This window comes from Branchiostoma lanceolatum, chromosome 4 (genome assembly GCF_035083965.1).
Source record: "Branchiostoma lanceolatum isolate klBraLanc5 chromosome 4, klBraLanc5.hap2, whole genome shotgun sequence".
Lineage (NCBI taxonomy): Eukaryota > Metazoa > Chordata > Leptocardii > Amphioxiformes > Branchiostomatidae > Branchiostoma > Branchiostoma lanceolatum.
In genome coordinates, this window is record NC_089725.1 from 16,488,343 (window position 1) to 16,508,922 (window position 20,580).

The 20,580-nt window shown below is 43.2% G+C and overlaps 2 protein-coding genes across 4 annotated transcripts; both read left to right on the top strand.

Moving 5' to 3' along the window:
- Window positions 1–10: 10 nt before the first annotated feature.
- LOC136432916 (egl nine homolog 1-like) lies at window positions 11–3,641 on the top strand. The gene is made up of 7 exons (XM_066424561.1): window positions 11–721; window positions 1,037–1,156; window positions 1,580–1,716; window positions 2,109–2,179; window positions 2,290–2,351; window positions 2,630–2,701; window positions 2,963–3,641. Exons 1-7 carry the CDS (start codon window positions 59–61, stop codon window positions 3,080–3,082), a joined length of 1,245 nt encoding a protein of 414 aa, XP_066280658.1. The 5' UTR covers window positions 11–58; the 3' UTR covers window positions 3,083–3,641.
- Window positions 3,642–6,052: 2,411 nt separating this feature from the next.
- Window positions 6,053–15,627, top strand: LOC136432921 (uncharacterized). 3 transcript variants are annotated; one of them, XM_066424577.1, is made up of 2 exons: window positions 6,053–6,861; window positions 13,853–15,627. In XM_066424577.1, the coding sequence occupies exon 2, from the start codon at window positions 13,996–13,998 to the stop codon at window positions 14,818–14,820; it is 825 nt and encodes a 274-aa protein (XP_066280674.1). In that variant the 5' UTR covers window positions 6,053–6,861; window positions 13,853–13,995; the 3' UTR covers window positions 14,821–15,627. The 3 variants fall into 3 exon arrangements, with proteins under 3 accessions (XP_066280674.1, XP_066280673.1, XP_066280675.1); XM_066424576.1 differs by lacking the exon at window positions 6,053–6,861 and adding an exon at window positions 8,677–8,895; XM_066424578.1 differs by lacking the exon at window positions 6,053–6,861 and adding an exon at window positions 8,951–9,055.
- Window positions 15,628–20,580: the final 4,953 nt, after the last annotated feature.

The following is a 20,580-nucleotide window of genomic DNA, read 5'->3' on the forward strand; positions in this document are numbered from 1 at the left end:
CCTAGAATTTGATGGTTTCGTCTGATACGTCAAAGGTCAATCTTCAGTGTAACCAAAAATGGCGGCCTCTAACCCGGAAGTAACAGATGTCTGCGCAGTTTGTGGCGCCAAATCCAATTTGAAGCGCTGTTCAAGGTGCCAAGGCGTTATGTACTGCGGTAGAGAGCATCAGAGTCAACACTGGAAACAGCACAAGAAAATCTGCCGCGCGAAACTTGCTGCGCGGACAGATGAATCCGATACGCAAACGGCGGACGAGAAAGGTCACCGAAGTCAAAGTCGGGGTCAGCCATCAAGTACAGCCGATCTCCTTGAACGTGAGTTTGACGAACGACCTCTCAACCTGATCAAACCGTGTCAAACATGGACTAAGGACTTGGACGATGTCGCAGCTCACTCGGCGGGAAAACTCCGACAAGACGGGTTCTGTGTTCTGGACGGTCTCCTTGACGACGATGAGATTGCCCGTATCCTGGAGGACGTTCGTCGCGTGGACGGGTCCGGGGCGATGAAGTCAGGGGAGCTGGCGGGGGGCAGGGCGAGCAGCGATGACAAAGAGAAGGTGACCAAACCCACCGTGAGGGGAGACAGGATCATCTGGCTACAGGGGAGCGAACCAGAGTACCCCAACATCGGCACGCTCATCAACTTCATCGATACGCTTGTCGGGAAATTCAACCCTTACTTTGAGGGAGAAACGGTTATTAAAGGAAGAACAAAGGTGTATTTAGTGTTAGACTTTCACTTTTTACCACAACAACTATTACCTTCAAAAAGTTAAAAACTATTTTGTCAACATTTTACGTTCTATTCATATCGAATTTCCTACAAAACCCACCGTAACTTACGAATAAGTTGACTCAATGACTGCAACTTCATATTCTGACATGGACACTCTAAGCCACACAGACTATGCTACGTTTCAGATACATTTTCTTAAGACTGTTACTGCTTTGCTGTCGATGATGTCATCGACTTCTTCGCCAATTTCAATGATGAATCATGGCGTTTAGAAAATTTCGTAATTCCAATCCAGGCGCAGGTAGCCTGTTACCCGGGAAACGGGGCGGGGTACATCAGACACGTGGACAACCCGGGCAAGGACGGGCGGCGAATCACAGCTCTGTTCTATCTCAACAAGCAGTGGGACGTTCAGGTGCGTCATGTATTGTAGCTGAGAAGATGAAACTACCAGTAAAAGGCGATAAGTAGAGACACCAGAAAAGTTCTAGATTCATCACCATTTATCAAATTTACCAGTAGATTCACACTCAGGTCCCTTGACATGTTTTTTAGGTGTCCATGGATACATAAACAGATACGTTACATAAAACACAAGAATATAACAATCTAAAACCCAGTGCCAGTCCTATAGCCTAACGCTCACTAAGTCCATTTATGAAAGCCATACGGTAGTGAATTTTCTTTCTACTCCCATAGTTTTAACAATTGGACGCTACATACGATCGACTAACCGTAAAGTTAATAGGAAATGCGTTCAGTCTCTATCGATGAATGTCTTCAATATTTCACGACCGGCAATGAAGACGAATGTTTCCCTTTGCTGACACTTTTCTAGACGCAAGGTGGCAACCTGCGCTTGTTTCCCGGAGATAAGGACCAGTACTTGGACATCACCCCTCTCGCAAACAGGCTTCTGCTCTTCTGGTCCGACAGGCGGAATCCGCACGAAGTGCAGCCAGCAAACGACATGAGGTCGGTCAAAGTTCAAACGGGAACAAAATACGGTTGCCATTGACCATGTTTTTTTCAAGATGTATCAGTAATTTTTGATTTTTAAACTTCATGCTTTCAGTTTGTGCCAATTTGACGAAATCTTACGTTTCAGCAAAATGCCTTTACCTCCACGCTGAAAAAAAGCATGTACTGAAAACCTCGATATGGGCATTTGAAGGGGTTCCTTTAAAACCATCAACAGAGTCAACAGAGTGTCACATATGAATTTACAACTAGAAGCACTTTTCCGTCAAAAGTACAACTCGTGGGCGACATCTAGCGATTCGATACCAATCTGCACATTGCTTCATAAAATGAAATGCCATGCTGTCAAAACATGGACAAAGATGCTATAAAATCCCTTTATGCAGATACGCCATCACGGTGTGGTACTACGATGCTGTAGAAAGGGAACAAGCCAGAATGGACAAAGTTCACGAAGGTAGAAATACATAATAGAATTTGTCAATTTTCGAATTTTTTTAGTCTATTCATAAGATCTTCAGTCCTGCATTGAGAAAGTGTGGCTCTACATGGTACTTTTTTCCACAGACATGGCGAAAATCCGTGGAGACATAGCGCTTCTTGAGCTGGAAGTAGCTAAAGCAGAAAAGGTTTGTGACTGTTCCGCATGTAACATGATAAATATCAGTTCAAATTCAAACTACGTACTCTTCTGAGAAAGCAAATCTTATTCCCGAACTCATCATATGTGTAGTGTTACCATCAAACTGTAAAATCTGAGGTATCCCAAGAAAATTTTATTTTGCAAATACTTGGCGGCAAGGAGTGAGACGACAATTTTCCCATTACTGAGTTTTGGATAAAGCAAGAAAATTTGTGTCAGAAAAACTCAGAATCGTCTGAATTGTCTTCTCTTGTGTCCTTTTAGGAGAGAGTTGCATCCGAACTTGACAAAAAGTCGAAGAGTGCTGTCGAAAAACTGTCGGACGAGGAGCTGCAGGTATGTATGTTTGTGTGTGAGCGCGCGTGTGTGGTGTGTGTGTGTGTGTGTGTCCGTGCGTAATTGATTATTTGTTTTCAAATCGAAGCGAATCTTACTTGAATATCTTTGGGTGATTCTTTTGTCGATAGTGTTGTTTCAGCTATTCATCTACTGCCCTTTTTTCTTCCTGGACGTGCACTTTACTGCACAACTGTTTTATTAGCATTCATATAGATTATCGCCGATCTGTATTTTACAATTTCCACAATTTCACTCCAGGCGTTCGCGTGCATGGTGCGGGGACATCCCGACCCTTCCGCTGTTCTGACAGAGATGGGACTGATCACCAGTATCCAGGAGTTACTTCTCGCCACGCTGAAGGACAAAGGCCTTCTGTAGTCTGAAAGAAAGAAATCAAAATCAGCTTTTAGTGTTGTTGTTTTAGGTCCTACTTGGGAAGTTAGCATTTTGTTTTGTCGTGCTTAACCGATAAATCTTATCGTCTTTAACGTGCTTTAGCCGGTGTGACTGTGCTAAAAAAACTTGACCTCCTGTCTGAAGGACTGCAAAACCCTTCAAATAATGTGTACATAAAACACTGCAGTGGCCAAATAGCCAGGCGTGACTTCAAGTACTACAGAATAAAACACCATAAGGAGTAATTTTCTCCCTGGAAAATGTAAATAATCGCCAGAGGCTACGTCAGTTTCATGTGATACTGTGCACAGAAGACCTATGAGACTGAGTGTTAATGTGCTTAAAGTTGGAAAATGTGTTTGGTTGTTCTCACAAACTTAATTGATTTTGACAAACATTTAAGCATTACACACAACATAAAAAAGATTGATCCGTGGAGCTTTCGAGACGAATTCTCTGTCTCTTCGTCAACCCGGTAATAATTGATTTTATTGCTATGTTCGTTTTAATGACCATTGTTGCATAAAATGTTATAGGTTTCTGTGTATGTGTCATTATTCCAAACAGATTTGATGATAATATGATCCAGTTTACGTAACATGCCGAGATATATTAGATGATTTATCTCTAAATGGCGAGCACGGTTTCTTTGGTCAGTATCGTCAGTATCAATCACATTTACTACTAATTAGGCCAGGTAGACGTAGTAGTAAATCAGCTGCTTTGTTGCCTAAACACTACCTGTCAATGAAATAGAGAACGGGGTTAATGTGAACATTTGATAGCAGGAAGGTAATTTTTAACTAGTAACTAAGCAGAAATGTCGCCTGTCACTCATATGAAAGGGATAGCGCCATAAATGTTATTCATGTGACAGGGTGACCCACATATGTCAATAAGATGATAAAGTAAGGTGGTTTGTGGTGTTTCAAAGGTATTTCATCCAGCGGGAAAACGGGCCATTTCTGACTAGCTGCGGTATATAGCAGAACGTCATTGTTTGGATGTTCTTTATGGCCCGCATTCCACTGGTGGCGACCTCACTGCAACCTGAATTGGATTTGTATAACCCTTGATTTCATAATGGTGTATCATGCAAATGTAAAGTATGAGTGAGAAGACAGCAAAACGCACAAATTGTAAAGAGATAAGTTTATCAATGAAATTCGTTGATCGCTCTGTCAAACTGTAGCTCGCAGCGAGGTCGCTGCCCTAGTTGAACTGCGTATTGCTGTTCGACACCGCTATACATATACTAATGAACAGGCGGCAGGATGTGTAGAGTGGCGAGTGTGTGCGTATGTGTACATGTGGCGGAATTACCTATTTCACGTAGGATTCCACTGGAAAGAACTATTTTCCACATTTATCCTGTACCCTTTTTGGTCTCAATACCGACGTCGTTTAGTCGTTGCCGATCAGATTCCGTGGGCCGGAGTTCGATCCTAGGGTCGGTGCCATCTCGGACATGTTGTAAGGGATTTAATTCGTCATCTTTCTGCTTACGGGCTCCGTGTATGGGGTAGCTTTGGGCAATAGCCCCACGCGTCAAACCTGTGCACGTAAAAGAACCCAACACACTTATCGAAAAGAGTAGGGGCGCTTGGCTAAAACGCGAGCCGTAGCGAAGCCGCACTGCCCTACTACTACTGCTACTACTAATTACTTGAAAAGGCAATATGCTTCACCTCAATTGAAAATGATTGCTTTACCGTTACCTTTACTCTAGTATGCAAAAACTGCCGGTTCCTTGGCCGAACTTTTCAGATGGTTGTAGATTGATTGCAAGATACTGTCTTCACCTGCATGCGAAAACAGCCTGCAAAATATCAAACCTGCTTACTCGACATAACATATTACTGATAGTGGCTGTAGACAGTTGAATTAGCATAAAATGCCGCTGACACTGTTGTAAATTAGTAATGACAGCCGGGATAGGTCACATTGAAATGGTTTCATGGCCATTTATTCATAAGTCATCGGCGTTGTCAAGTACACAATGAAGAAACCATATTTTACAGACGAGACCACACGTCCGCCTTGTGATACACGTTGCATGGCGTTATCGCAAGACAGGAGATATGACGCCAATAAGAGAAACTCCACAATGCACATACCAGTCGCAGGCGCCCCACAGAAAGTCACAGAAAACCTTTGTACAGGAAATCCCAGACAGTTTCTGTCCGCGATCTCCTTGAAAATTCATTCACTCATTCACTCATTCGTTCATTCACTCGCTCGGAAGAATAATTTGTTTGCATCAGACCTTTAACAAACACAAATGTCTTGACAAAACACAACAAACCCGCAGGTCCTATAATGACTTTTATTGATGTACCACTAAGACAGAAAATCACCCCATGGCGTGCTCTGGCCGTGAGGACATCATTCTTTTTATTGAAAGTCTACACCTTCGACCATCGTTTCATTTATATCAGCTATCGCGTTTGTCCTTAGCGCACTGACAAATTAAAGTGCTCGCGACCTAAACTTTTTATCGTGATACCTCACACAGACACGTTGTTAACAACTGGTGATAAATAAACTAAGCAGTACCTTCCTAATGCCCATTTCCACTATACGGCGATCTCTATACATGTGTGACAGTACAGCGACCACAATTTATTTCTATGATTAGTATATGCTGCAAAATGAATAAGGGTGATTTAGTAAAATTCAACAAAACACACGAAACGTAAAGAAATTCATTGAAATTGTCAATGAAATTCGTTGAGCGATCTGTCAAATATTAATGTTGGTCGCTCAGTGGTTGCAACGCGGTCGCAGCCTCTAGTGGAAAGAGTGCATAAGCTATCTTATCGCACATCACTTCTTAGTTTGTCAGTCCCCACGTATGAACCGGAAATAAGAAGAAACTTCCGTTAAAGCTCCTCTCCAGGATTTTCGTAATTGCTTGTCCGTGAACCCCAGAAGTAATCTATATTAACGTTAGAACCTGAGTAGGTGAGAGATTGTCTACATGGGGTCCGGATATTAAGTGCAGGTGTTGATTTAAGTTGTGGAAGATTTAAGACCAATCACGAAAGTATGCGTTCTGCACTGATCAAGTGGTCACAATCAGTTGTAAACCAGATTTGACAACATGACGATTTCACTTCAACAAAGGCACTCAATGACATGGAAGCCGTTTGAGTTTGGGTCTTAGTCACCTATTTTCTAATTAGGTTGTTGAAAAAAAAGTTCGAGCTACATGTATTGATCCGCAAACTTCTAGTAATCATTGGCCACCTCTTGTATCGATATAATATGCTTCATCTACAATAACGGCAGCGGACCGACATGACGTCCAATATAATAGTAAAATATTGGGGTATCGGCTATCTGAAAATAATTGTTTTGGTGGAAAAATCCTGATTGAGTTTAGCATTGATAGGTTCATCAGTGACCTTTCCCCACAAAAGGCCCGGTGATAAAATTTTAATGACTCTCTTGAAGGAGTTCCCGTATACCTTCTACCTAGACTCTGTAAACACTCCACGTACAGCCGGACCGCTACGTCAGCAGGCGCGCAGCTGCAGACTCAGATCTGATCAAAGAGCGTACTTGGTGACCGCGAGTCAGACGGCTGCTCGCAGTGCTGCACACGGCGGTGGCGTTCCACCGGCCAGCACTTCACCCAGGACAGCCTTTAGTTCACGTCGGCAGCACATAGACCTGCGTAGCTGACTACAGAAGGCGCGCTCAGGGAAGGACGGTCCGTACGGTCAGAGATCTCCCGACCTGGACAGGCAGGTGTACAGGTGAGTACATGGTCCTGTTGACTGTGACGGTGTGTTTGATCGATAAGTGGCTCCTGTAGGATTTACAGTCGGACCTGCTACCCTAAACCAAGTCTGCACAAGGAAGTAAGCTACGAACAGGGGGCTTTGTACGCTTTTTATCCGGTGTAGTTGAAAGTATTGAAATGATTCATTTTGTTTTCAAAATGAATACATAGTGCAGAATATTCAAAGGAGACTATGAGAAACGACAATATTTTTCAACGAAATTGTACTTGAAAAGTAGGGCCTAGAAACGCTCGCTGTTGAATGCACAAATCTAAAGCTTTAACAAATACATTAATCATTTTATGGCGCCCTTCTCATTAGGTCCATTGAGCTAAGGTGTGGTCAGCTTGACCCTTGGTTTTCTGATGAGGTACTCGCGGCTAGATGTGTTTGTTAAATCTTCTGTGGTCATTAGATACGGCAGTATCAGGTTAGGGATCCCTGCATGCTTCATTATCTAAAGCCCAAAGTCACCAGCGGAGCTTATGTTCTTCTAAGAGCTCCAGGGTGGATGTGTTAAAATCCTCACCGAGCAGATTAATTTGTGGTTGTTGCCAGGGCCAGTCATGGGCGGTCTGACCTGTCCTGGATATCCACCCACACACCCCGGGTCGTGACGCGTCTTATGGCACAAATAATGGCAGTGTCATTATCCGAGCACGGTGTTCGCCAGGAGACCACTTTCATCTGGGCGAACACAGAAGTATCTAGTGGTCTTCGGAAAGTCCAGTACGGTTTCTGGTCACTATGTTTATAAGAATGATATTTCTGTGTTTTTGTGTTGTGTGTGTGTGTGTGTGTGTGTGTGTGTGTGTGTTGTGTTGTGTTGTGCTGTGCTGTGTTGCGTTGTGATGTACGTGTGTTGACGATATGGTCGCCAACAAGGGCTAATTCATACCAAATTGCAAAATCATGGTTACATCAAACATGATGCCGAAGAAAATTTATATAAACTTAAAACCAAAGAACGAAAAAAGCCTAGGTGAAGTTTTCTGTAAGTTCGTATTACACAAAATAGCAAATATGCGTCAGATTCTAGTGTTTTATAGTGCTACAATAAAGGTAAGTAAGCATGTGTAAGATAATTTCATTATGCAAAGAAATGACCATAGACGCACAGCTCGGTTTCCTTCCGAGGTCTACAGGGGGAAGAACCTGAACTGTTATCGAATGGAATCTATATTACTGTATAAATCAGCAAAAGTCTGCTGAACTGTCCCTAGCTTTGTGACTGTCGCCCCACCGATGTTTGTCTGGATGCCCAAGTCTCAGCGTCGTTACAGCTGACTAAGAATTCGTACCTGGGAAAATTGTGTGCCTGGCCGGCTAGTTCCGGTTGCGCATAGCAAATTGCTGAATGACTCTACCTACATGTGGCCGCCGCTTTGTAAACTTGGCATTCCTCACGTAGTTCCCCAGAGAATAGACGTATTGTTGACTTAAGAATATTTGATTTCCAATCTTGGGGGCGAGGCCCGAGGCGAATTTGCAAAACGAGACGCGAGAGAAAGTTTTCATAAGTCCAGTCTTCCGTGGAAATGTAAATATTCAATTGGGTGAGAAAACGAGAAACCCAAGAAGGCCATGAAAGGAAAAACGAATAAATTTATCCTGCCAAAGTTTACTCTTCTGTCTTTCTGTTGGAGGTTTATTTTATGAAAAAAGTCTAGGAAATCCTTGATTCGTACATATTTTTCAACATCATCTGTTGCCCTTTATCGATACTTTAAAGCCTTTGCGCCCCCCCCTCTCGTGAACGTTAATTTCCCTGACGTGAGTGTTCCGTGTGAAGGGGATTAGTAGACCCGGGGAGATGTAAACTGACGACTACAGGTGATTATTGTTGGACGGAGACGTGTAAGGGCGTGCAGAGTGCAGGGGGTGGGGCTAGGGAACACTGTGAAAACTGTAACACTTCATCTGGGAGTCACAACAGGGTTTCACAGTGTGTGTGCCGGTACCGACTACAGAGGTCTGTCAGGAACGGCCAGGACTCAGTTCACACAGGTATTTCATTCTCTACTGTCCCGATAATTTCCCTGTTGTAGCGTAGATAGGCTAGCTCTGGTCTTATCATGTCTCATTCGTGTTGATACAGTTGGCGTCAGGCTTGTGATATCTAAGACGTTAGTGGAGTGGTCAGGGGCATCTTCAAGGAAAGGGGAAGGTAAGAAGAGAATGTACTTGTTGACATTCAATGAACGCTTGTAGCAGTGAAGACATTCTCCTCCAAATATTTCCGCCCCGCCAGTTATGACTGATATACAACAGTTCATAAAGATCCCTTTAATGCTTTATTGTTAACAAGGAAATATATAAAAGGCGTTAACAAGGAAACATATAAAGGGCATAAACAAGGAAATATATAAAAGCAAGAGGAAGTCGTTGATGAGGAAGGAGAACCTCTATGGTCTGCATATCGCCGGGTCGGTGCTGTAAGTTCACAGGAAAGAGCTAAACGGGTTTTCCCCACGGTGGATTCTGTTTAGGAGGAGACAGATATCGTGGTCAGAATGTGATGACTACATCAGTTACGTATACGTTTCTCCTTTTAGAAGGTTTGTCTGCATTTTACTTCTTCTTTTAAACCAAGGGGAAAAGAAATATGATACAGGGACAACTTCTCTTTCATCGTACATGAATATCAACACCTGTAAAGAGTTTCCACATGTGGAGAATTGTTCACAGTACACTTTAATGATGACTTATTGTCCTTGGTGACAAAACACCATCGATATACTTACAACAACAGATTTTCAAACTGCAGAAGAAAGCTACTTGATGTTATATTTATTTATTACACTTCTCCAAAACTGGAAGGCATGGCGGAACAGGTGAACCCCCGCAGGGGTCACCTTTTCAAGGCCGCCATGCAGAGTTGCTTCTTGTAGTAACAAAGAACGTGGGATTTTCATTGAACTCCCCACATCTCACCCTGGCCATGGGGTCTCTATAATGACAACTTATAAATCAACACTTACGATTCTCGTAAATTAATTCATTAATTAGTGATCTGGTATAAACACTAACAGCACAACAAGAAACGCACTGCTCCCATGCACTGTTGCTACAGTGTAGCTCAGTCCAAGCCGTTGGGAGCAGTTGTAACTTTAGCCCAAATTGCCAAGGGATGTGTAAGTATGGAATAATTCCTTCACGACAACGGGCGGTTTCTAGGAGAGCTGCAAATGTTGAACAATGAGATGCTTGGAAACGATGTAGACCGTCTGAAATGTTCAACAAACATCGCCACACGGAATGGTTGAAAAGCTACAAAACGTGGATAGAAATTCTCATAGAGATAATGATATATGTTCTGTTTGTAAACTACCGAAACCATTTTGGCTAAATGAATTGCACTCTAACAAGAAAGCATGTATGGAGGTTTATGATAATGTCACAGAACAGAAGGAAAGTCATCGGGACAATGCACCCTGTTTAATCTGTCAATTAATCGATAAGAAGCTGTAAATGTATAGGATAATCAGATATCCGAAAACGTTGACATTGACCCCACACACATTCCCATTCTATGCGATCCCATATACAACTTCAACAGTGCTACAACGTTATCATGAAGTTAGTTCTTCTATATTGAACCCCAATAAATTCACCCCAAGCTTCATCAATGATTAATCTCTTGAAATAACGATTGAAGATAGCATCAAGAACGTCAATCGAATGTCCATGAACCGTCAACAACAATCGCCCTATATTGTCTGCTGACATGTCCTCCACCATACCTATCAAGTTGAAATGTCGTAAAACTGCCATGTTATCTGTAGTCTGTTAGAAAATACAATTCTATGCGTGGCTACCTGAGCACTGGCACGAACTGTCACGCACAGAAATACGGGACAATCAGAAACGCGCCGACATCTGCTTGGATATTACCACAACAAACCCACAGTGGCTCTGTGGTGATGCTCTTGAACCCAAAACAATACACCTTTCTTCTGCACGTCCAACCCTTAACTGTTCAACCTATCTAGATGTCATCCAAGGACACTGTTTACGAGGCCAATACTTCATCATTGTCAATGTCAAAAGAATGTGCAAATCGATCTCGCACCATTGTTCGCTGGGCATGGCCACATTTATCATAGACGAATAACACGACATGTACATAAGCGAGGACATGCCCTTTGATTAATGGAATCGATCATGGCGCCCTCTTCATCGATTATCGTTTCAGTCAGAAAGCACTGCTGTTGTGGCTACTTTTTCACAATGCACATTGTCACAGTTTTCATATCAGTCCCATTCTATACGCTTCTGGTCTAAGAAGTAAGACGTTTCTGTAGCAGTGTTTTTTTCCTAATATTTCAAGTTTTGGTGAGGGCTGATTACTCTGCATAATTCTGTAAAGGATGACTATAAAAACGATCAGAACGTGTGAAAACTACTATTAAGACTACTACACCGTTTCAATAGAGGGTCACGCCTTCTAATGTTACCGATCTGCCTTTGAATGAATGTTTTGATGACATAAGATATGACGACAATACGGAATTAGAAAAGTGCCCATTTCAACGTCACACGGTCTATTGGGAATCGTCACAAAAGGACCTCGCTATTGTTCAAATTGATGTTGATTGACAGTAATTGCCCAAAAGTACTGCAGTACACATGCCCTACAGGTCAAAAGTGAACCTTTCCCCAGTGATATATGTTGCCGAGGATCTTTTAAGGATTTTTGTAATACACTGATCCATTTTTGGTACTATGTAGCCGTCAAGGAGGTTATGGTGTCCGTTGAATGACAGTTTTGGTGACATGTGACAGCAATATGGATTCCCGGCTTTTTACGTCACATGATGTATTCGGAATCATCTATTGTTCCAATTGCTGTAGAATTCGGTTGACTTTACTTACCCTTCACCAGTAATGGCAAGACAAAAATGAAAAAGAAACAGCATTTCATACGTGAAGCTCACTTCGTAGCACTCATATCTCCTTAGCAGCTTCCTTTAGCAACATTCACGGCGAAGTCTCGCGTGACCAACTAAATCTCGCGACTCACACGGACTATTGTGTGTTGAGCTGCAGCTGATTGATATATGTGTATGAACACAACCTGCATCTCCACCTGAAAAGACAGCGGAAATTGTGGGAAGCTGGCCGCTAAAAGGCTTTACAATTTGGTCAAAGACACATCTAATCTCGGCGGACCCATTAGTCCAAAAAAGAAAAGATGGTGGCGCGTTAGACAATTACAGCACCTGCTGTACACGTTCACACAGGTAACAGTAGCGGTAACTTCGTTTCACCCATTTTCCAGCGGTCTAGAAAACCTCATTACAGTCCGGTCGTGTTTAATATAAGCTTTACAAATGTTTACTTTGTACAGCTCTCACAGAGCCCACGTACATTGAGAAAGAACCTCTCTTTCGTTTTTTTTGATGAACTATTGTTCCCTGGGATTATCAGTACCTCCGTCCTTGGAAACGGAACAACATTTGGCACGAATGTGCAAAAGGTGAGTCCGGACTCAGCTAAACGTAATCAGGCTTTTCACTAATCTTGTATGAAGTGGCATGCCGACAAACTTGGAGCAGTAATGTAGGTGTTGTCCGGAGTCACCCATGCACGCGCTCACATGTTGGCCAGTTGGGAGGGTACGTGGGATAATATTTGGAACGGTCAATGATGACTGACCAGGGGTGGGCGGGACATCGTTCCAACAGTACGTCATCACCCGGGAGATCCCTACTGACTAACGTTGTCACACTACTGGTCGGACGTACATGTACGCTCTGCTGGGATACATGTATTGTCAGGATGGACTCAGGGATAGGTTGTATGTGAGAAAACATTGTATTTTGATGGCAAACCCAGAAGGCCAAGGACAAATGGGCAAAGGATTGACAAGCGACGAGAAGGTCATTCCAAGGGTTATAGTTTAGCCCGTCATAAAGCTGCACGTACGTACTTGTTCTCTTCATTGTCCATGTATCCCAGTCCTGATGTGGACGATGGAGTAGGAATTCTAGTCTCTCCATGAGGATCGATGTTGTCACCATGGCAACTACGGGTTGCCCCTAGGAACGACATCCGACACCTGACTGCCCGTAGTCCGCGTAATTGAGGCATATTATGAGTTAACAATTGACGGGAAATCAAATTTGCTTGCCATTCAAAGTTCATGTCAAAGCAATGATACGTCTACGTTGGTATTGAAGGGGGTCGTCTAGCATGGCGGCGTTTTACGCTAAGCAAAAATACTCAAGTTGCAACCAATCATTTCGAGTGATTTAGAATTTGATAAGATATCAACGAAAATCACAACCGAGACCTTTTTGGTTTGGTCCCAGTCTAGACGATTGACGTTCAACAAAATGTATTCTTTCGACCTACGTTTTTTGTTGCTGATATCATTATGAACGAACGGTCCCTCACCAAATGAACCGGCGACCTACTTTTTAAATACGGCGCCAGATTTCATTAGCGCACACGCAATTTCCATTTGCATATCTGCTAAGGCCTATCTTTATGACATTCAACATTCAGAGTAGAGTTTGTTGACTGGAACGTGACGGGCGACTTGTCGTCGGCTAGGGGTGTTTGTGACACCCAGTAATCATATCAGAGTTGACCCTGTGTATAACTGACTTTGTAAGGCATTTCATCATCTGAATTGATCCTGAATTTTCGATTTGATACTTAAGATCCTTGCGATAAATGAATTAACCCCACTTGGGAGGTGCTACTCTACACCTGCTAAGTTTAGGTTACAGCCGCTGTCTTAGTGGGCTTGTAGGATAACCATTGATCGGATATATTGGCCTTTCAATCAGCCTGAGTAGAGGAGGGTCTACTAGGGAATAGTCTATAGGTGTTAGCATCCTGGAGACAGTACCTGACGCCATCTTGGTTACCTTGGTGTCTCCCTACGTACGTACCATATTGACAGGTTGAACTGTCCCTATCAGTCTGATCTCACCATTCGTCTTCTTGCCCGCAGGCTTGTAGCGGTTGGCGAGAAAACAGAGAAGACTCCGCTGTCTGCACCGCTGTGTCAGCTACAGGTCCCCGCCTAGCCGGTCTGGACGGCGACTTGACACCGGCTCGCACACACGGGACAGCAGAGGAGCTGACGTGTCCAGGATGTCGCACGGATTCTTACCTGCCATCCAGGTGAACGGACAGACAAGGCTGCCGCCGTCACCGCCACACAAACATCAAAACCTCAACCCAGAACCGTCGAATGCAGCGACAACAATGTCTGCAACAGAAGCCACACAATCCCGACCGACTGCCAGGCTGCCGGGGATAACCAGGAAGGACTCCGACTTTATCAACGGCGGGAAGGGCTCGGGGATGGAATCACAGGAATATACAAGCGACACAAAGCCGACAGACAAGCAAGTCAGGAAGAAGTGTCGAAGTCCTCGCCGGAGAAAGAAGATGAACAGTTGGCACAGCTGGCCGGATGTGGACTCACCAGATAGAATGTTCCCGGATATCATGTCGATGGACTCAAAAGAAGGCAAGGATATGTCTCAAGTCTCCGGCGGTATGAAGCACGGCAAACAGACGAAACTGCCGCAACTAACGGCGAACACCACACAGGTGAATCACGCGGACAATATAAAGTCACCCCCTGTGAACAAGAAAGCGAAAAAAGACAAGACTAACAGTGACAGTAATGGTAACAAGTTGCAGGCTCCGCGTTCAGAAAACATAAACCATGGAGTGATCCTGCCGCCGCTGGGACACGGTGCAAACTGGAAAACGTTCCAAAGAAACGGAGAGGACACTACAACAAGGTGTAAGAGTGTGGACTCGGAGGTCGGCTCAGCGAGCGAGGAGACGGACTCTAGAATGAGCTCCCCGGAGCTGGACTTGAAGTGTACCTCTTGGTTGGAAGGTCTCCGTAGAGCACAGTCAGACGACCTGTTACTGGTGAAGCAGGCCGCACAGATGAAGTGAAGTTTCTCGGACAGATGAGTAGTCTGGAACTCTCAGTCTAGTCATTGGATAGAAATGAGTGCAACTGCTGAACGTTATCATTATTTCTGCAATATGGATTTGATCCCACAACGAAGACATTGCTCCCATAGACTGACCGCAGCTACCATTGTCTAACTGGAGGTTGCGTTGAGTTCGTTGCAAATCTGTTATAAGAAGTACGTTTGCTCTATTATACAGATACGTTGCAAATGCATTATCACTGTCGTTCAGTTCGTCTTGAACTCTAAATATCAGTGAGTACATATGCTTACTTCGAAGTGTTCAATATTTCAGTCATAGTGTTGCGTTAGATCTCCACGTGTAAAGAAGCGTGACTGCCACCTTATTGTTTAACCAAGCAATTATATATACAATGTATAAGATTGATTGACAGTGATGAAACAGTGCATATGCTATTAATACATCTATTAAACTGTCGTGGTATCCATGCAACCGGCGGTGTATGTGGGCAGTCAAAAGGATCATTAGTTGTCGATCACTCACGTAAATGTTCAATCTATTTTCCACCTGAGTGTATCCGTCATACGAATTAGAAACGCGTTTCGTGCGACACTACTGACATTATGAAACTGTACGATAGAACAGGCTACTCAAGCCTAGATCGCTGGCCTGGAACACAGAGACCCCCATATACACATTGGCGTGTTGAAACGATTTGTGCTGTGCAATAATGTTTCTTCGCTCTATGAAGTTTTTGGATAAATATTACTATTCGCTATGTATTTGGATTATATGTTCCGTAATACAATTCATTTTGAAAGCGAATGTGGGTTGTTTTATGAATACTGTTGACAATTGTCACCTTCACCCACATTGGAAAAAGAAGAGTCTTCAATATAGGACGGCCTGTAATGAGGCCACGTGTTCGTCTATGTGACATATATTGAATGATATGATGAAATATTATCATGACGTATCTAAGTCTACCATTTCCTGGATCCATTTCACCCAGCAGACTGTTGAACGGTACGTAACCGTTACTGTGGGTCGTCTCCGCCGCTGTCATCACGTGGCGGCAGGCTAATTTGACGCTATTATCTGTGGCATGACAATAGGCCAATCATCTTTCCTAATCTCCTATTCAGGGTAGGCAGTGAATAGATGAATCCTGGGAGAGCATCTCACAGAGCTGTGGCTCCGACAGCCAGCCCAACAACGTGATCACATTCTCAACGTTGTCGGGGGAAGGGCTAACTCTCCTGATATGGTGTCAGGGCTCTATAGAGACAAAGCTTCGCTAATCGAGATTTAGAGTAAGCAGGCTTAGATAGTGTTGTGTATATATGGCAACAAAGTATTGGCTTGCAGCTTTCCTGCATTACGTGTGATAGAGACTATACTACGTGTTTCTAACTTGAAGGGTTTAGAACTTAGATGAATAAATGTATTGTCCTATTGAAGCATGTGGAACAAACAATTACTGTTATTCTCCACAAATCGTGTTGCTGCGATCAACGAACAGAAAATGCACAGTCTGTATACTTCAGGAAAATGGCCATACTTGTGTAGCCAGTGGCACCCTAGTCAATTGCGCTCGAGACAGTTGAAGGATACATATTTCTTAACATTATTGCCTACATACGGAAGACGAGGAAAAATACCAGAATATGCATAGACAGTAAGCAAAATACCTGTTTAACTTTTTAAGTATGGGTGTCGAACCCGAGAGGCCACTTCTTACATGGGTTTTAAAAGCATCTGTATCATCCCGATTGTACAAATCAGACGTTAGCATGAAAGATGGGGACATCCTTACACGTGCACGTCAAACGTGACCGAAATGGGTCAGCGATAACTTGAAAAGGTACCGGTCACAATAGTCTTCCCAACATCTGCTTGGAAATGACTTCAGTCCTGCCCGACACAATAGTCCTGTCCTGCACGATACACGCTATTCTGAATAGAAAATTAGATAATCAAATTATCGAAGAAGGGTCCATTCAGTTAACCAGGAGTTCAGTCGAAAATTTGGGAAGTCCCAATTTATTCCAGTGTTGATGTTAGAAATCTAAGTCATAATCAAGTTATAACCTTATACAACACATAAATTACAACTTTTGTATCCGAATACCCGATTAGTCCTCTCGATATGTCTTCATCGACTCAGTGTAGTCGACAGTCGAAACAATGAAGTTCAAGTTTCAGACAAAATAAATAGATCAAATAAAATAAGTTTCAGACCAGGTGATGTCTCTACTGCTAATCTCCAAGCAGAGGTTTCGGTTGAGAGTGCCAGGAGTGGCCGCGATATTTAACGTGTCTCTCTCTTGGAGGGAGAGAAAAATCAAAACTCGCGGCAGCTCCTAGCCCTCTCAACCGAAACCTCTGCTTGGAGAATATCTTCTGCGTCTCTGACAGGTAACGTCACTAGTGTTGACCCCACCGGGTGTTGAACGCAGAGGTGACCTGGCCAGTTAACACTATTGTATCACTGACTTAGGTTCTCTAAACAGGCATATTCAGTTTCCTAACGCGGTTTTGTTATTGTATGGATTTTTTTTTGTTATGATATGGAAACAACTGTTCAACGGGATACAATGATATGATACCGCAAACAGAGAAGGGTCGTTAAGAGAAAACACTTCCCTTTCAAGGAAACGTTTTGACAGGGTTCTTCGACTGTGAGGTGATATTGCTGTAGCCTTTTCAATGTCTTTATTACTGCGCGACTAAGGACTATAGGGGTGTTGCGAAAAAGGTATAGTAGGGATAAAGCCATCAGAAAAGAGTATTAAGGACACGAAAGTGATCATCATGCCAAGGCAAGGAAAGATCGGCGAGTGGGAATAGAAGGGAAATTTGCTCTTGAACCGATAACGTTATGTAAAAAATATATATTTCTTTCATAGAATACATAGAAATATGCTGCTTGGAAGTTGCTGTTTGCGCTATGATGGCGCTCTTTCCAGTGTTATAATATAATGGAAACACTCCGTCGTAGGTCGTTAGTTAGGTGGGACCAGTACCATGTAATACCGACAGAGGTCGCTCTTGTCATACGATGCTGATGCTGCCCAAACTGCCGACAACATTCAGATGAGTGATCATGAGTATAGTGAATCTAGTAATATGTAGTCAATATAGTGTATATAAATGAAATAGCGTGATGTGCTCACATCTCTAGCAACTCTCCCGACTATGGAGTCTAAAACACTCGACTCCGGACTGCGACAATTCTGTGAAACAAATTAATCTCTTCTTGATTCGAACACTGACGTCACGGCTAGTTGGTTGACTAACTGTGTGTCACCATCCGTCCTGTTATGGGGTTTCTCCCTAACAATACAGGTGTTTGAAAAACGGCCAGATCACTCTTTCCCACTGAAACATCTTTTTTTTATAGATATCAAGGTTTTTGGTTATTAAAACTAACATCGCGACGTTTCCACCATAGTCTAATTTTACACTCTTTGAAAGATATCGATTTCAGACGGCAAAACTGTAAACTTATACTCATAGTTATACGCGTCCTAGGCATATTACCGTGCCGAAGCGTCATCTAGTGAGAATCAGAAAGACTGCAACTAACTGTAGGCGACAGCTATTTCAACGTATGTTTATAGCACGGTGGGATAAGAGATAAGCCTTGTATGGGCTGCCTACATCATAAACCCTAATTCTGAGTAAATGTTTCGTATGCCTTCTTTATCGTCTCTTACTGAAACAGAAACGTGCGGCGTCACCCGTAAGCGTGACGTGCAATTTCCGACAAATACAGAAATATATCCGCTGCGTCGTCTTTCCCAGTGAGAAAAATCACATCGTCAAAATATGTTTCATTTTCCTTTTATTTCGTTCAGGAGTAAGATTTCCCTTTTTCTGCGTATACTGATTCAACTAGTGCACTTTCCTTTAGTTCAACATATTCGTGGACAGAATTTTTGTTCGTTCATTCCTCTATTCACTCAGTCACTCATGCAATCCCTCTTTTTTTACATTCATTCGTTCTCAACCTTTCCTTTGGTTGCTCTGTTTTCCCACCCGGGCTTTCTCAGAGCAGAGAGCAGGTATTTTCCACTGGGCACTGATAAAAATGTCACTTTGATGTGTTGTCATTGATAGATGTGGTTGATAAAGTTGTGTGCCTCCGAGTTAATGATTGCCTCCAGAGCAGGGCTTGAGTGACAGCTCTGCTCGGCATTACACAATTAAGACATCCTTTACGTACGGGGAAGAGTTCCTTATGAAACCCCAAAAATAGGGAGGGGGGCTGGAGACAAAGTTGGGATGAGAAACAACCACAGCTAGTAAGCTACCCAGATTCTTTGTACCATGCGGTGTAGATAACAGGAGATGAAGTGATCGCCTGAGATGAGGAGAAGAAACTGTGTGATGGATAATCTGAAGGCTACTGAGTACGTAATGCAGGGCACATAACGTCAAAGCAGACTTAAACTACGACTTTTTTTCTTGATATTACCCCCAGTACACATTAACGGTCACGGATGTAACAGGTATATGACTCTTTAAAGATTGATTGTTGGAAACATCAGAAAAACTGTGAACAATCTGATGTCATTGCAAGAACTAAGACTTACGTCACTGTGAATAGCGCATTTGCTTTGAAATAAATTCTGTTTCAGCCTGGTTCGAGTCATCCCTTTCTCGTGGGGAAACGATACAATACGATGCCACACTATGTAATACAGTCTTAAAGGTACCAAAAACATCGGAACAGACCTTTGACCCTCGTCGTGGGGACACGTACATATTCACCACCACCGTTTGGTCCTTCAGACACTCTCACAATCTGGAGACAGGAATAGCTCAGTAAATTGTCCGGGGTGGGGGACGGGCCTGCGTCAGATTCGACATCACCGAGAAAAGTTAACGACGTCATGTTACAGACGAACTCCGGATGTAAAAAGATGTATTTTGGTAAATGACGTTTCTATTGATATTAGAAGGTTATTCCGTCATCCCAGGAAAAATCTATTCCAAATTTGTACACGCAACTGTCGTGTTATTTCACAGCTGAACATGTTCTAGGCGCTATTCCTTCTAAAGCGACAACAGGTTAGAGATAGCATTAGCTGTCGATGTCATTTTATGTAGACTACTTTAATATTGTAAAGACACTCAAGAAATCTTTTAAACGTTGATAGACTTTATCCGATCCAAATATGTTGAATTTTTATCTCTCCATCTGACATCATTAGAGACCACTAATTCGGTGTAGTTTAAATCGGTTTTCTCGCCAAACACATTTAGAAGGAATGGCAGATGTGTGCAGATTCGTTAGCGCCGTATTTATTTCCTGCCAATTAACGCGCCGCCGGTCCCCCTCCTCCGTCCGTTTGCTCAGGTTCAGCAGCCTGTCCTGTCCTGCCCAGCCGGCGAACTGTCCCGCGCTCACAACTCCCGTCAAACACAGACTAATGGGCAAGGACAGGCTCACGTTTCGCCATCATTGAATATTGAAGAATGCCAATTTAAATAACACCTATTAGCGAAGAATTCGCTCGTTTTCCGTTTCCAAGGCGACCACACGTCCCGGCTGTATTGTGCCCTGCCGTCACTCCTGAGAGACGAGATGCCTGGTCCATGCTCCACAGTTCTTTTTCTGTAAAGGTCTTAGAACCTATCTGGGAATTCTGCAATAGTCAGTGTGACACATTTCACAACACATGTACGTACAGTTAGCTGATGGTTCATATGCATCAAATGGACATCAAATGTCCGCAATGTGAATTCGTCACATTAAGTTTTGAGTCACTT